General features: G+C 41.1%; 1 protein-coding gene and 1 long non-coding RNA gene across 2 annotated transcripts in view; one reads left to right on the top strand and one right to left on the bottom strand.

Annotated features, from left to right (window-relative positions):
• The window catches only part of LOC139576408 (uncharacterized), a 530,253-nt gene that overhangs the window by 456,003 nt on the left and 58,210 nt on the right, over positions 1 to 16,040 (top strand). The window lies entirely within an intron of this gene.
• The window catches only part of LOC139576407 (calcium-binding protein 7-like), a 56,256-nt gene continuing 48,982 nt past the window's right edge, over positions 8,767 to 16,040 (bottom strand). The window contains exons 2-5 of the mRNA XM_071402513.1: positions 11,512 to 11,655; positions 11,257 to 11,369; positions 10,317 to 10,467; positions 8,767 to 10,006 (exon numbers count right to left, since the gene is read on the bottom strand). Coding sequence (XP_071258614.1) covers positions 9,879 to 10,006; positions 10,317 to 10,467; positions 11,257 to 11,369; positions 11,512 to 11,655 — 536 coding nt within the window. The 3' untranslated portion in view covers positions 8,767 to 9,878. The remainder of the gene's footprint in view (positions 10,007 to 10,316; positions 10,468 to 11,256; positions 11,370 to 11,511; positions 11,656 to 16,040) is intronic.

Genomic DNA, 16,040 nt, shown 5'->3' with positions numbered 1-16,040 from the left:
GGTGTGGGTGTAGAGATGTGCAAAGAGTGATCTTGTGACAACAAGGAGAGAATAGATACTTTATTGTCCATTGGTTAGAACGGAAATCTGTCTTCTGTTTTTCCCAACACCCTGCAGTGCAGCACCCCTGAGTGGAGAGTGTGGGGGTGCCTTGCACAAGGGTAAAATGGCAGGAGATGGTACATGGGAGCCTTCCAGCTGCCAGTTCAAATCCATACCCATTTTTGTGTCGTCCTTGGCTTGAACCATTGTAGTCATGGCACCACACTCGTTCAGTGCTCCTGTAGTTGCCTAGCCCGAGAGCACTGTTTCCTGATCCTGATCCTAAGGAACCAAAGTGGTGCACATTTTTGTTTTTGCCTTAGCACTACACATCTGATTCAAACCATCAAAGCTTGATACGTTGATCATTTGAATCAGCTGTGTATTGATCGGACAAATATAAGAATCTGCCCCAGAACCAGAAATGTGCCCCGGTCCGGGCAAGAAAAAATGGGAATGGAATTGAACTGGCAGCTGGAAGGCTGTTGGTCTTTTTTCCCCCCACCTTTATTTAACCAGGTAGGCAAGTTGAGAACAAGTTCTCATCTTCTGCCATTATGCCCCTGATCATGATCAAGCCACCTAACCCCCCACAATTGCTCTCCATACAGGGGCTCTGCACTGCTGCTGACCCTGTGCATTTGTTGGTGATGGGAAAGAGTGAATACATATTTTCCATTCTAACCAATGGATTATAAAGTTGTATTAAATTCCTATTTAGCGTCATCTATGTCTTTATCCAGCATACTGTCCACCTAGAGAGGGATAGACAGCCCTGACAACACCAGCTGGCTCCCCATGTACTCCACTCCTGTAACGTAGACGCAGGGAGTCAGGAAGCAGGTGCAGTTAGTGAGTTTAATGATAACGAACATGGAACGATACAAAACATGGAAACACAAACAATACTACCTGATGACTGACAAAACAAAGTGCTAGATAAATGTTAAGTAATAATGGTAATAATGAAGTGCAGGTGTGACTGATGATAAGGTACAAGTGTGGGTAATGATGGTTGCCAGGTGTGCATAAAGATCGATTGCTTTGTAAGTGTATGTATGTCCCTTAAGGTCCTTGTGTAATTGTAATGTGATATTGTACCCCCTAGCTCGATTGTCCATTGTATATAATCTATATATACTTGTGTTCCCTCGTGTACTTTCTGTATTGATTTGTTGTTAACAAAAAATAAAAATAAAAAATAAATAAATAAAAATATGGATTGCTAGGACCGGTGGTTAGTAGATCGGTGACGTCTAGCACCGGAGAGGGAGAGCGGGAGTAGACGTAACAACACCAGGAAATATATGTCTACCATCAAGCATTATTTTCTGAAAAAAAAGGACAACACATTAGACTCCCCTGCACAGCCATTTGTTGAAATATATCAGCTCAATGTTGATGGGACACCTTTCACGTTGATTATAACCCACAGACCCCCAAGATGAGTATTAACCATGCACTATCGCTCACATAGGATAATGAGTTGTCTAAAGCCAAATCTTCCTCTTAGTTACTCTTTCGCATCAATATACATTTTTTTTGTAGTAGACACAGTAGGATTATGGGCTGGCATTTGGATAGATATCTAGCCAGCTAGCTAGCTTGCCTAATGTAACGCCTAATAATATAAAATAAGGTAACCAAGTGTAACGGATGTGAAATGGCTAGCTAGTTAGCGGTGGTGCGCGCTAATAGCGTTTCAATCGGTTACGTCACTCGCTTTGAGACCTTGAAGTAGTGGTTCCCCTTGCTCTGCAAGGGCCGCAGCTTTTGTGGAGCGATGGGTAACAATGCTTTGTGGGTGTCAGTTGTTGATGTGTGCAGAAGGTCCCTGGTTCGCGAGGGGACGGACGTAAAGTTAAACTGTTACACAAGTCCTAGCTACTTTAGTTAGTTAGTTAGTTAGCTAAGTTCAGGCTAACTGGGCAAGCCACCCCATCAGCTTTGGGGGTATATAGCTATAGCTGTATCACAATTGCTTGCACAGAGAGCAGCTATGGTAGCTTAACAACAATACAAGGATGTAGCTATCATTGTGTTTCACAGAATTAGCTATTCAAGTTAGCTAGCTAACATTCGCTAGTTAGAGTCGAGAGCTAGCTAGTTAGCTACTACCGATGTTACAGCAACCCACAATCAGATGTATATTCCTGTTGTACAAAGTTAGCTTTTTGGGTGGCATAGACAGCTTTTAAAAGACTAGACAGTTTTTGCTAGGTCTTCAGACAGTGAGTGGAACACAGTTAGATTGATAGCTAGCTTGCTTGGTAGCAGATTAGCTAGACTAATAACACATTAATGTTACCTAAAGTGAAATGTAGCCAGACCTTCATAGCAGTCCTGTCTCAATGAATCCCAACAACTCAACCCTTAGCTACCCCTAGTAGCTAAAGCTATCTATCTAGCTAGCTAAATTTCTTCTTGTTGGTTTAGCTTTCTGGCAGACTAGACACTTTGTGGCACCAATTTAGAGGTTCTGCGGTGGAATCCATGCCACTACAAGTATGGTGAGAAATACATACATTCTTTGGTGTTAAGATGGTGTCTTCCCTAAGAATGAGATGGAGAAGCAGGGTCTAAACCCTTGAATAGGGGTTTAGTTGTGGTTTAGAAGTTTTTCCTCAGTCATTTGTCCAGGGTCAAGAGGCCATAGATGTCCCGGTCTATTTCATGCCGCTCCGCAGCACCTGATTGGCTGAGAAGCATGACACTGATGATGAAAGCAATGGCGAAGCACATATCAGGCTCTTGTGTACACACGTCTGCTTGACTTGCTGCGTTGGACTAGCTGCTTGACAGGGAAGGGAGGCAAGAGGATAAGGAAGGTATCTTAGAGGAAAAGAGCTACTGTACATATAACGCAGCTTCCTCCGGGCTATGCATTTTCCCACCACGTCAACTTTCCATATCTCTCACCTGTTACTCCCTCTCAGTTAATCTATATGCCTGTCTAAAAAAACAATTATACACAGTGTATTATAGTGTGTACAAGAAGTCTCTTACGATCTTTATCCACCTGAGACGCATGTTAAACTGTGTATCATAGTGTGAACTATAAAATGTCTACTGCAAAGTGTGTACTATAAGATCCCTTACTGTCTATATCCACCTGGCAGGCCCCTGTGTTCTATATATGGCTCTCCTCGGTCATGATGATGTTCTAGATGTCCTTCATGGTCAGGTGGTCACAGAACGTACGCACGCACACACAAGCAGGAACTGTTAATGTTATGTTTTTCACCCCAATTGATATGGTTAAGATTTGGGAATGGTAAGTTGATCCTGGACTTTCTAGCCTGAGAGAACAACACAACACTGCCCATTGATGCGTGTGACATATTGAATGACTGTCTTGACTTGGGAACATACACTTCCATACACACACTACAACGTGTGTTTGTTTTAGATTGAACACAAAAACACTGCTTAGGCATAGACATTGCCAAGGGAAGCCTGAATCGGTCCTCAAATACTTGGTAATTCCTATTACTGTCAATATGGGAGGGTAATTATCTGGCAAACTGTCTCAGAATTAACACCTGATTACATCTACTTGGATTTCACTTCATTTGATAAGTTGGGTCTAAACCCTTGGATGGGAATGTGGACCGTAGATCATGAAAATGAGCCTCTTTAACGGGGACACATAACCATTCACCTCCAGATCATTCCCGTACGAAAGGTTTTTGCATTGCAACTGCAGTTGGAGTACAGTAAAACTGCAGTTCAACTGCAGTACACTGCAGTTATTCTACAATTACTGTGTACAAAATATCAAAGTCGAATGCAGTTACTGCATTTTCTAATACGGCAGACTTTTTTGTAAGGGATGGGCCTGCATACACAAGCTTTAACTACGTCACCAAGTCTTCAGACATATCTCCCAAATGGCCAACGACATCAAAACAGCTGGATGCAGAAGTTCGATGTCTTTTAACATTTTGACAAATCGTATCAAGAGCATAGCACATGCCACATACTGTAAAGTAACACCTCTCAGTCTATTCCCATGTCTGTTATGTATGAGGGGATGTTCTACTTTGTCTTACAGCAGCCTGACTCCCATCAGAACCTTCAAAGAGACAGATGAAGGTGATATGATGCCTGGGGGATTGGTGATGATACTAGGCTAGAATCCAAAACATCTCAGAGGAGGAACGATGGCAACAGGCATCAGTGTGATCAGCTGGGATTCACAGATACAACATGGACTGACTATCAAATGTGTGTGCCCACTAGTGATACTGCAATGTAAGCATCATCAAAGGGACATGCTACCTAAGGTCTTAAACCACATGTGATAGATTGCACACCTGGGACCTAGAGACTCTGGAAAGCCAAGAGGCGACTTGAGATGGGATATAATAGCAATCCATAAATCTACTGAACCCAAGAAAACACATCAGTTTTTAAGTTGAGTTACTATCTGAAATGTCATAATGTCAAACAGTGCTTGTTCATAGAGCTGGTCATCATTCAAAGACAGTGTTATGATTGTAGGTCTTCTGTAATTTTCACTCATCAATAGTTGTGCATTAATATACTTTATTTATGTGAAATAATATCCCACGACAGACAGACATCTGGTGTGATCAATGAACATATGTCACAGGGGGCGGAAAATATACAGTAACATGTTTTTGCAAGATACAGAAACATTAAGTATCAAATTACAATATAATGAATGGAACTAGAACATTCGGTAGACTCAACATTTATACATTACAACACGTTTTGTTTCATCTGTAAAAGAAAATAAATATTTGACTGGTTTCTATTTCTGTACAGCTTTGCTTTGACAATAAACTATGTTTCGTTTACACTTTATTTAAACGTACAATGCCAAAGTGTCTCAGAGGATAAGACAAAGTAACAGGTCGTGGAACAACCTTATCCGGACCCTCGGTTTCAAAGGGCAACATATTGTAGTCTCATTAGAATATGTAAAAAATAAAGACATTTAAGCAGTGTAGTCAACTGTCGCACAAACTGAATGTACCAACAACAGATTTACCAGTTAAATGTAACAACAAATTAGGTGGGGTCATCATCTACTCTTCTTTATCATTGCATTCTTTTGATGATATAAGGAAAATGTACAAAACAGTAACTATTCAAAACACAGACAAGTATGTTTTGCGCAGTACTACAAAGTGCTACATTTGTTTACAGTACATTTGTTTAAAGTACATGTAAATTGACAATGTGCAATTGTATTATGTCCTCTTGCGACCTTGATGCTTTTAACAAAATGCTCATGCACATGAGATAATTGTTGTCCTGACTGTTTTTAGACAGGACAGTAATCATTATTCCATCACCTCAGTGGTATGCTACATTAACAATGTCTATACTGTATTTCTGATCAATTTGATGTTATTGTAATGGACAAAAAAATGTGCTTTTCTTTCAAAAACAAGGACATTTCTAAATGACCCCAAACTTTTGAACTGTACTGTATATTTTTTTGTATAAATCCTTATTATTTACTTCAATGATTTTCAATTTGAGTGTCATTTTTTCTATTCCGGCTACATTTTCTCGTTCTGAACTTATAACACAGGTGGGAGTTTAAGGACGGGTGTGGTATCAAATCAAAGTGTATTGTTCTCGTACACAGTTTAGCAGACGTTATGGTGGGTACAGCGAAATGCTTTTGTTACTAGCTCCTAACAGTGCTGTAAAATGTCAAATGTGACAATGACGACAAGAGCAGCGGCTCACCAATTTGATAGCTCCAGCACAGTTACACCTCAGGCATCACCTAAACAAAACAATGAAACTGCTGTGCAGTTGTCGGATATCGCTGGTTAGCGCTGGAACTGATTGAATCTAGGCCCAAGTGATGAGCTATTAAATGTTCATTATCTTGTGGTTAGTAAGAGACCTTTAACTACATACAGTGATTTACTTTCATAGCTTTGGTTGACATTTGTATCTTACAGATGTATACAGATTCTCTCAGTATTCATGTACGTCATTCAATGGCAACATTGGCAAACATGCAGAACACTTTAAAGACCACTGGGATAGCGTAAATATTACACGGACATGGAGTAGTGCTTTATTGCAGAGCTTCACGGGCCATGTGATGTTCAGTATAGCTGCTGTATAGTCCCAGAATGAAAGAGGATAGAAACCTGATGTTTCAGCAGTGCCTTAATGGTCATGAACACTCTTAATCAAGTTTTTCATGAAATATCTGAAGGAAACTTTGGTCATCAAACTATGATGACCAAAGTATGAAAAATGACTGTTGCTTCTACATTGACAACGTTTTATCATAAAGTTACTGGTCCCCTCCCCCATGTTAAACACTTGGAATCATTATTAAGGGTACATGGTGACATCCCTTTAACTCTAATTTTATTACACCAATGGTAACATGATGTTATCTTACCTACATATGTTCTGCCTTGTAACCAACATTGAAGAAGATGTGTTTGCAGAGGGGCGTGGTTCATATAGCTACAGTGGGGCAAAAAACTATTTAGTCAGCCACCAATTGTGCAAGTTCTCCCACTTAAAAAGATGAGAGAGGCCTGTAATTTTCATCATAGGTACACTTCAACTATGACAGACAAAATGAGAAAAAAAATCCAGAAAATCACATTGTAGGATTTTTTATGAATTTATTTGCAAATTATGGTGGAAAATAAGTATTTAGTCACCTACAAACAAGCAAGATTTCTGGCTCTCACAGACCTGTAACTTCTTCTTTAAGAGGCTCCTCTGTCCTCCACTCGTTACTGTATTAATGGCACCTGTTTGAACTTGTTATCAGTATAAAAGACATCTGTCCACAACCTCAAACAGTCACACTCCAAACTCCACTATGGCCAAGACCAAAGAGCTGTCAAAGGACACCAGAAACAAAATTGTAGACCTGCACCAGGCTGGGAAGACTGAATCTGCAATAGGTAAGCAGCTTGGTTTGAAGAAATCAACTGTGGGAGCAATTATTAGGAAATGGAAGACATACAAGACCACTGATAATCTCCCTCGAATCTGGGGCTCCACGCAAGATCTCACCCCGTGGGGTCAAAATGATCACAAGAGCGGTGAGCAAAAATCCCAGAACCACACGGGGGGACCTAGTGAATGACCTGCAGAGAGCTGGGACCAAAGTAACAAAGCCTACCATCACTACGCCGCCAGGGACTCAAATCCTGCAGTGCCAGATGTGTCCCCCTGCTTAAGCCAGTACATGTCCAGGCCCATCTGAAGTTTGCTAGAGAGCATTTGGATGATCCAGAAGAAGATTGGGAGAATGTCATATGGTCAGATGAAACCAAAATATAACTTTTTGGTAAAAACTCAACTCGTCGTGTTTGGAGGACAAAGAACGCTGAGTTGTATCCGAAGAACACCATACCTACTGTGAAGCATGGGGGTGGAAACATCATGCTTTGGGGCTGTTTTTCTGCAAAGGGACCAGGACGACTGATCCGTGTAAAGGAAAGAATGAACGGGGCCATGTATCGTGAGATTTTGAGTGAAAACCTCCTTCCATCAGCAAGGGCATTGAAGATGAAACGTGGCTGGGTCTTTCAGCATGACAATGATCCCAAACACATCGCCCGGGCAACGAAGGAGTGGCTTCGTAAGAAGCATTTCAAGGTCCTGGAGTGGCCTAGCCAGTCTCCAGATCTCAACCCCATAGAAAATCTTTGGAGGGAGTTGAAAGTCCGTGTTGCCCAGCAACAGCCCCAAAACATCACTGCTCTAGAGGAGATCTGCATGGAGGAATGGGCCAAAATACCAGCAACAGTGTGTGAAAACCTTGTGAAGACTTACAGAAAACGTTTGACCTCTGTCATTGCCAACAAAGGGTATATAACAAAGTATTGAGATAAACTTTTGTTATTGACCAAATACTTATTTTCCACCATAATTTGGAAAACCATAATCAAACCATAATTAACCATAATTAAAAATCCTACAATGTGATTTTCTGGAAAAAAAATTCTCATTTTGTCTGTCATAGTTGAAGTGTACCTATGATGAAAATTACAGGCCTCTCTCATCTTTTTAAGTGGGAGAACTTGCACAATTGGTGGCTGACTAAATATTTTTTGCCCCACTGTAGATAGCTACTCTACTGGTGCTACATTTTGACTGTAGGGTGTTAGTAAATATAATTAAAAGTTTACCCTCTTCATCTATGGCAAAGCTACTTATATGTTTCCCCATTCATCCGTGTCTGGTGTTCGTTACTGGTTAGCTAGGTATTCAGCCAGCATGGAACAAAAGCCAACAAATTCGTCAGTGCTGCTGTAAACCGCATCACAAGAGACATTCCAAACGGGAGATGTATAAAAACGTTGTTTGAGTTGCTTTGTGTATCACCAAATGTGCTTGAGATGATTTTACTGCAACACTGCTCAAAACATCCAAGTTGCTTGACATAGAGCTTTCAAAAAGCTGTCAGTCATGGTGAGCTCATGAATTTAAGCTCCCCGCCCACTTAGCCTGTCTTGTTTAACTTCCTGGTAGTTTCAGATAGACTGTTTAGGTCCTTTAAAGATGATAGTTATTTTTGTTTGGTTCTTTTATCTCATAGTATTGCATCCCAAGGACAACAAGGACCTACCATGGGACAGAAGCAGATTGAAGGTCATTGCTCCTGCTTTGATTCTCCAGTGCAGGGCTGCCCTATAGATGAGCCTAAAGGATTATATAGATCATGTCTGGCCGGTGATGATGTGATATAACATGTGATATGTATACTCATGATTTATTGCTCAATATAGCCATGTACATAGAACTGACCAAGGAGCACAAATACATTCCATCATTCATCTTATACAGAGCTAACAACCCTCTTCTTTGTATATTAATTAAAACAAATGTATTCCTTTATTTAACTAGGCAAATCAGTTAAGAACAAATTCTTATTTACAATGACAGCCTACCGGGGAACAGCAGGTTAACTGCCTTGTTCAGGGGCAGAATGACAGATTTGTACATTGTCGGCTCGGGGGTTTGATCCAGCAACCTCTTGGTTACTGGCAAAAAGCTCTAACCACTAAGCTACCTGCACTAGGCTATGCACATATAACACATATCAATAACATACTGTAGGATTTCTCAGTGATATGCTAATACAATCCATCACGTCTGAGCTGTTTTTCATTGGCAGTAAGATCTACTATGATGATCGTCATGGGGTGCTCAGTGAAGTTAATAGTCCACAGTACGTCGATACGAACAGTTCCCCAACAAACTACTTTTACAATACGAGCATGTAGTCCACTAAACAGCCCTTATGTTCATGCAGAACTGTGAAATATTCCTATCATGACATATTATTTGGTACACAGTACAGAAAAACACATTCTCCATTCCCTCCCCTGACCACTGAACTTTGGTCCTTGACCTCCGACCCCAACTCCATTAACAAAAGTGGTCACAGTTGGTCATACGTGATTTAAAACACACCTATGTTTGTTACACAGTTATATGGATATACACTTATAATAACTTCTACAGAGGTTTCAAGAGACGACTGGTTAAAGCCATGCACTTCATGCACAGATGATGGTCATCCTCCAGGCCCACATAGTAGGGTCTCAATGGGTTCAATTCAGAAAGGAGTTTAAGGAGCAAGTTGGGAAATATGCCCATGAAGTCAATTGGATGAGAGCCATGTATTCTTTTCCTTTCAGTTTATTTTAATGTTGGTTTGATTGTCTGTTGTTGTTTTTGTCGTTGTTGTTGTTGTGGTCATGGTTGTGTTTGTGGTTGTTGTTTAGAAGTTTTTCCTCTGTCATTTGTCCAGGTGTCTTACATTAGTCTCTTTCAGAGGGTCAGGAGGCCATAGGTGTCCCCGTCTACTTCATGCCGCTCCGCAGCACCTGATTGGCTGCGATAAGCATGACACTGATGATGAAAGCAATGGCGAAAGCACATATCAGGCTCTTGCGTACACACGTCTGCTTGACTTGCTGCGTTGGACTAGCTGCTTGACAGGGAAGGGAGGCAAGAGGATAAGGAATGTATTTTAGTGGAAAAGAGCTACTGTACATATAACGCAGCTACCTCCGGGCTATGCATTTTCCCACCACGTCAACTTTCCATATCTCTCACCTGTTACTCCCTCTCAGTTAATCTATATGCCTGTCTCAAAAAAACAATTATACACAGTGTATTATAGTGTGTACAAGAAGTCTCTTACGATCTATATCCACCTGAGACGCATGTTCTGAGTGAACTATAAAGTGTGAACTATAAAGTGTCTACTACAAAGTGTGTACTATAAGATCCCTTACTGTCTATATCCACCTGACAGGCCCCTGGGTTCTCTATATGGCTCTCCTCGGTCATGATGATGTTCTCGATGTCCTTCATGGTCAGGTGGTCGCAGAACGTGTCGTACAGCAGCCTCTTCAGCTCCTCCACCGTCAGCTTCTGCATGTCAGTCTGGACACAGACACAGACACAGACACAGACACAGACACACACACACACACACACACACACACACACACACACACACACACACACACACACACACACACACACACACACACACACACACACACACACACACACACACACACACACACACACACACACACACACACACACACAGACAATCACGAGCTATTGTCACTACGGTGGAGATACTGTTTCAAGGGTGTTTTTCACCCCAATGAATATGGTTAAGATTTGGGAATGGTAAGTTGATCCTGGACTTTCTAGCCTGAGTGAACAACACAACACTGCCCATTGATGCATGTGACATATTGAATGACTGTCTTGACTTGGGAACATACACTTCCATACACACATTACAATGTGTGTGTTTGTCTTAGATTGAACACAAAAACACTGCTTAGGCATAGACATTGCCAAGGAAGCCTGAATCAGTCTCTAAATACTTGGTGACTCCTATTACTGTCAATATGGGAGGGTAATTATCTGGGAAAATGTCACAGAATCAATGCCTGATTACATCTACATAGATTTCACTTCACTTGATAATAAGACAAGCGTAGAAAAGGGATGGCACTGTCCTATTAACCGTCCAACCAAATCTGGCAATTACATTTGTCTTTGTTCCAAGTCAAAAAGACTTAGATAAACGCGATAGATAAATAATTTGATAGATAGATGACAGCTATAGCGAAGCATCCTGATCACCCAGAAGCATTTGCTTCAGCTTGTCAGTGGTAATCAGCAGGAGAGATGCGGGTAATGATTACTTACCTTCCAGAACACGGAGTCAAAGTCGGTTCCGTGGAACTTGTCAGGCATTCCGGCTGCTGTCAGCTTGGGTCCGAGGAGAGTGACAAACTCCTCGAAATCCACCTGACCATCACCTGTTGATGACAGTGGGGCGAAGACATCTGTTATGCTAGTGTGTTTGCGAGCACACATGAATGCGTGTATGCATACCCATGTGAGTGCCTGTGTGCGTGCCCTGAGTATTTTTGTCGGTGTGTGTGTGTGTGCGTGTCTCACCGTCCATGTCCAGTCTCTGTATGATGACCTCCAGCTCCACCTCGTTGGGCATGTATCCCAGGGATCTCATGGCCATGCCTAGCTCCTGCTTGGAAATAAAGCCATTCCCATCACGGTCAAACACCTTGAATGCCTCGCGGATCTCTGCAGAGAAGACACATACGAAGGAGTATATGAAACCAGCCTACCTGTTCTGTGCGCCAAAGAAATCAATCAATCAATTAATGTATGGTTGTGCGTGTGTGTTTGGTGGGTGGATCTTAATTGCACAAGGCCTATTATTTGGCCGGTAATAGTATTTTTATTGATTCTACACATCACTTTGTTCAAGTTGATTCTCTCCAACATACTTGTAAGTTGCAGCAATTTTTGGGGTTGCAAACGGTCTATATCACATCGATATTAGTCAGGAACATTTATTCCAGTGCTCAAATGTATTTAAAAAATGGAAGTAGGATAATTTTGGTCATCGAGTCGTAATGGTATCCAATTAAACTTTGAGTGAGGCGTAGTGCCTTTACAGCCCTCTAGTTGGCCCTCGAAACAAAACTAATCGAGAATGATGTTCTGTAACCCAACCCACCCTGGAGAGTTGCTTGAAGAGTAATGGATGACAAAAATACTAGGATTGAAGCAAATGTAAGGAATTATAACTTTATAACAAATCATTTACAGTTAACAGGAATATGTTAGCTGTAGAGACAAATTATAATGCAATTTTTGGCTAAAAATCTGGCTAACATTGGCCAGCTAGCTATGCATTTAGCTTTCTATGTGTGCGGTTCACAGTTATATGAATTGTAATTTGTCCTGTTTAATGTTTTAGGAACTACTGAGCAAACCAGAAAACAAGGCTGTCATCTTGTGGAAGTAAAGAATTCAGCTAAAGCATTTAACGTTACTGGAAATTGAATGAAACATTTTGTAAACTTGACTTGCTTCTTAAAAAAAAAAAAATGCTAAGTCCGACTTGTCATTGTTCTTTATTGAAGTAACGTTAACGTTAGCGATTTAAGATATTTGTCTTGCAATGCAGCTGACGTAACATAGCTAGCTAACTCTTTTATTGCTTATTGTGTAGTAGAGGATAAAAATACCTGTATTCCTATGGATGGGTAGCTATGTAGCCGATCTATGTAGACCTTAAAACATTTGGTATAAATATTAGTTCAGAATAGGGGTTTTCATTTTTTTATTGCTTCCACTTGTTAATCCCATAGAAATTGCAAGAAACATGTGAAGGAAATGCGACGGTTACATTTCAAACTGCAAACTGTTGGGATTGAGCCAAAGTCAGTATATTTCAAAACAGTTTTGTGAGATTTGTCTAACTCACGATTTACATGAGGGTTGGGTTTGGATTACAATCATGTCCCTTACCCACTAACACGGGATTGTATCACCTAGGGAAAACCTTCATGACGCTGCGCTAATTACGTTCTATCCAATCATAACAGCGAACCTTCAAACAGTGAGACAGACCGAACCATTACACAGCGCCTTGGACTCGGACATGTTTACATAAGACAACGCAATTGATGTGTTTGACAGTGATTACTCAAGTCTGCCACTGTTTTGGTCATATTGACAATTGAGACGATGCACACTTGCATCCACACTGCCACTTGTCAATATTCCAAAATTCAAAACCTATACACGAGCAGTTTGTGTACCGCCACAACTTGTTTTGTGCTATGATTCGATATAAAATTATATATAACAGATGCACACTCTGGTAAGAGATAGTGAGAAAGCTATAAATGCGAAACGTCACCAAAACACACACGTCGCCACTCTCCAGTAACTTGATAGCTGATTTAGCTAATATGGCCTGTCTGTACATTGTGCCTGCTAGCTACTATTAGCTAGCTTCATTGACAACAGTGGTGGAGAGTACTTACGTATAAATACTGTAAGGTACTACTTTAGTTGTTTTTTGGGGTATCTGTACTTTACAATTTATATTTCATTGATAATTTTAACTTCACTACATTCCTAAAGAAAATAATGTACACGGAACTAAAATAGAAACGCAACAGGCAACAATTTTTAAGATTTTACTGAGTTACAGTTTACAGCCCTAATCCATGGATTTCATGACTGGAAATACAGATACCGTAAAAACAGTTTTTTAGATGTGGATCAGAAAACCAGTCAGTATCTGGTGTGACCACCATTTGCCTCATGCATTGCAACACATCTCCTTTGCATAGAGTTGACCAGGCTGTTGATTGTGGCCTGTGGAATGTTGTCCCTCTCCTCTTCAATGGCAGTGCGAAGTTGCTGGATATTGGCGGTAACTGGAACACGCTGTCGTACACATCAATCCAGAGCATCTCGAACATGCTCAATGTGTGACATGTCTGGTGAGTATGCAGGCAATGGAAGAACTGGGACATTTTCAGCCTCCAGCAGTTGTGTACAGATCCTTGCGACATTGAGCCGTGCATTATCATGCTGAAACATGATGGGATGGCGGTGGCTGCATGGCACGACAATGGGCCGCAGGGTCTCGACACGGTATCCCTGTACATTCAAATTGCCATAGATAAAATCCAATTGTGTTCATTGTCCGTAGCTTATTCCTGCCCATACCATAACCCCACCGCCACCCTGGGGCACTCTGTTCACAACGTAACATCAGCAAAACGCTTGCCCAAACGACACCATACAGTCTGCCATCTGCCTGGTACAGTTGAAACCAGGATTCATTCCTGAAGAGTACACTTCTCCAGCATGCCAGTGGCCATCGAAGGTGAGCATTTGTCCACTGAAGTCGGTTATGACGCTGAATTGCAGTCAGGTCAAGACCCTGGTGAGGACGACAAGCACGCAGATGAGCTTCCCTGATACAGTTTCTGAAAGTTTGTACAGAGATTATTCAGCTGGTTCATAGGCTGGCGTGGTTACACGTGTTCTGCGGTTGTGAGGCTGGTTGGACGTACTGCCAAATTCTCTAAAACGACAATGGAGGCAGCTTATGGTAGAGAAATGGACATTAAATTCTCTGGCAACAGAGGATATTGTGGATATTGCTGCAGTCAGCATGCCAATTGCAAACTTTCTCAAAACGGCAGACATCTGTGGCATTTTGTTGTGTGACAAAACTGCACATTTTAGAGTGGCCTTTTACCCTCCCCAGCACAAGGTGCACCTGTGTAATGATCATGCTGTTTAGCTTTTTGATGTGCCACACCTGTCAGGTGGATAAGAAATGCTCCCTAACAGGGATGTAAACACATTTGTGCACACTATTGAGATATCAGCTTTTTGTTGGTATGGAACATTTCTGGAAACTTAACATGTTGCGATTTTCTTTTCAGTATGCTTTTTATTCCATATATTTTACCTGACACCCAAAAGTACTCGTTACATTTTGAATGCTTAACAGGACAGGAAAATTGTCCAATTCACACACTTATCATGAGAGCATCCCTGGTCATCCGTACTGCCTCTGATCTGGTGGACTCATTAACCTGTTTAGGACTGGGGTTCCGCTACAGCGAAAGCAGCGAAAGCTCCACAAACGATTATGTTAGGTCACCACCAGATAAACCCAGCCATTTTTCCCGCCAAAGAGAGGAGTCACAAAAAGCACAAATAGAGATAAAATTCATCACTAACCTTTGATGATCTTCATCAGATGACACTCATAGGACTTCATGTTACACAATACATGTATGTTTTGTTCGGTAAAGTTCATATTTATATGCAAAAATCTTATTTTACATTGGCGTGTTAGATTCAGTAGTTCCAAAACATGCAGTGATATTGCAGAGAGCCACATGAATTTACAGAAATACTCATAATAAATGTTGATGAAAATACAGCTTTTATACATTAAACTTTAGATACACTTCTCCTTAATGCAACCGCTGTGTCAGATTTCAAAAAAACTTTACGGAAAAAGCATAATCTGAGAACGGCGCTCAGAGCCCAAACCAGCCAGAGAAATATATGCCATGTTGGTTAGTCAACATACCATAACTCCACCGTCACCAATGCGGCACTCTGTTGGGTAGTCAACATTATTCATATTATTCATATATAAATATTCCTCCGATTGCTCAGTTTGGCCGGGTGGCCAGCTCTAAGAAGAGTCTTGGTGGTTCCAAACTTCTTCCATTTGAGAATGATGGAGGCCACTGTGTGCTTGAGGACCTTCAATGCTGCAGAAATATTTTGGTACCCTTCGCCAGATCTGTGCCTCCACACAATCCTGTCTCCTTCAACTTCATGGCTTGTTTTTTCTCTGATATGCACTGTCAACTGTGCAACCTTATATAGACAGGGGTGTGTCTGAATACATATGTAAATAAGGTATTTATGGATATTTTTGTTGCAAAAATGTAGAAAAAAAAGTGTTTGCTTTGTCATTATGCGGTTTTGTGTGTAGATTGATTAGGAAAAACATGGAACAATGTGGAAAAAGGTGAAGGGGTCTGAATAATTTCCGAATGCACTGTATATTGTAGCAAAGGCTAAGTTCATAATATGCTTTTGGGAAACCGGGCCCTGGTAATCAATCC

Source organism: Salvelinus alpinus, chromosome 5, assembly GCF_045679555.1.
Source record: "Salvelinus alpinus chromosome 5, SLU_Salpinus.1, whole genome shotgun sequence".
NCBI lineage: Eukaryota > Metazoa > Chordata > Actinopteri > Salmoniformes > Salmonidae > Salvelinus > Salvelinus alpinus.
Note: the sequence above shows the minus strand (reverse complement) of the source record. Positions and strands in the feature narration are given on the sequence as shown.